General features: G+C 55.5%; 1 protein-coding gene across 1 annotated transcript in view; it reads right to left on the bottom strand.

Moving 5' to 3' along the window:
- The window catches only part of fastk (Fas-activated serine/threonine kinase), a 13,687-nt gene that overhangs the window by 3,991 nt on the left and 8,730 nt on the right, over positions 1-966 (bottom strand). The window contains exon 6 of the mRNA XM_015368948.1: positions 237-396. Coding sequence (XP_015224434.1) covers positions 237-396 — 160 coding nt within the window. The remainder of the gene's footprint in view (positions 1-236; positions 397-966) is intronic.

The following is a 966-nucleotide window of genomic DNA, read 5'->3' as shown; positions in this document are numbered from 1 at the left end:
CCAGAAACCACAGCCCCCTTTGATCCCAGAAACCACAGCCCCATTTGATCCCAGAAACCACAGCCCCATTTGATCCCAGAAACCACAGCCCCATTTGATCCCAGAACCACTGCCCCATTTGATCCCAGAAACACAGCCGCCTTGATCCCAGCACCACTGCCCCCTTTGAGCCCATAGTCTACAGGTTTTTGGAGTAATGTCCAGGACGGGGGGAGACCTGTGGGTCTTCTCCTTACCTGTACTTGCGGTTCACCTCGTCGGCTGTGAGGGCGTGGTCAAACATCAGCACCTTATGGGCGTCCTGCAGACGAGGGCCCGTGTAGTCACGGTACTCCAATTCCACAGCAGCGTCGAGGAGAGAGAGGTATCTTCTAACAATCAGAGCATAAGGACTATCTACGAGGAGAGCATACTGGTTAAACTGGGATTAGACTGGTTGAACTGGTTTTTACTACTATACCAATAAATCTGGATGCATGATATGAAGAAATAGGTATCAGGGTGGATGGTTGAACGGTTCTGCCCATTAAAACCAGGCTGAGACACTGTCCCTCTGTCAGGCTGGGACATGTCCACTGCCCCTCTGTCAGGGTGGGACATGTCCACTGCCCCTCTGTCCGGGTGGGACACTGTCCCTCTGTCAGGGTGGGACACCCTCTGTCAGGGTGGGACATGTGCATTGTCCCTCTGTCAGGGTGGGACATGTGCACTGCCCCTCTGACAGGACGGGACACTGTCCCTCTGTCAGGGTGGGACACCCTCTATCAGGGTGGGACATGTGCACTGTCCCTCTGTCAGGGTGGGACCTGTCCACTGTCCCTCTGACAGGGTTGGACATGTGCACTGCCCTCTGACAGGACGGGACACTGTCCACTGTCCCTCTGTCAGGGTGGGACATGTCCACTATCCCTCTGTCAGGGTGGGACACTGTCCCTCTGTCAGGGTGGGACATGTCCACTATCCCTC

This window comes from Cyprinodon variegatus, unplaced genomic scaffold (genome assembly GCF_000732505.1).
Source record: "Cyprinodon variegatus isolate N-32 unplaced genomic scaffold, C_variegatus-1.0 Scaffold2273, whole genome shotgun sequence".
NCBI lineage: Eukaryota > Metazoa > Chordata > Actinopteri > Cyprinodontiformes > Cyprinodontidae > Cyprinodon > Cyprinodon variegatus.
Note: the sequence above shows the minus strand (reverse complement) of the source record. Positions and strands in the feature narration are given on the sequence as shown.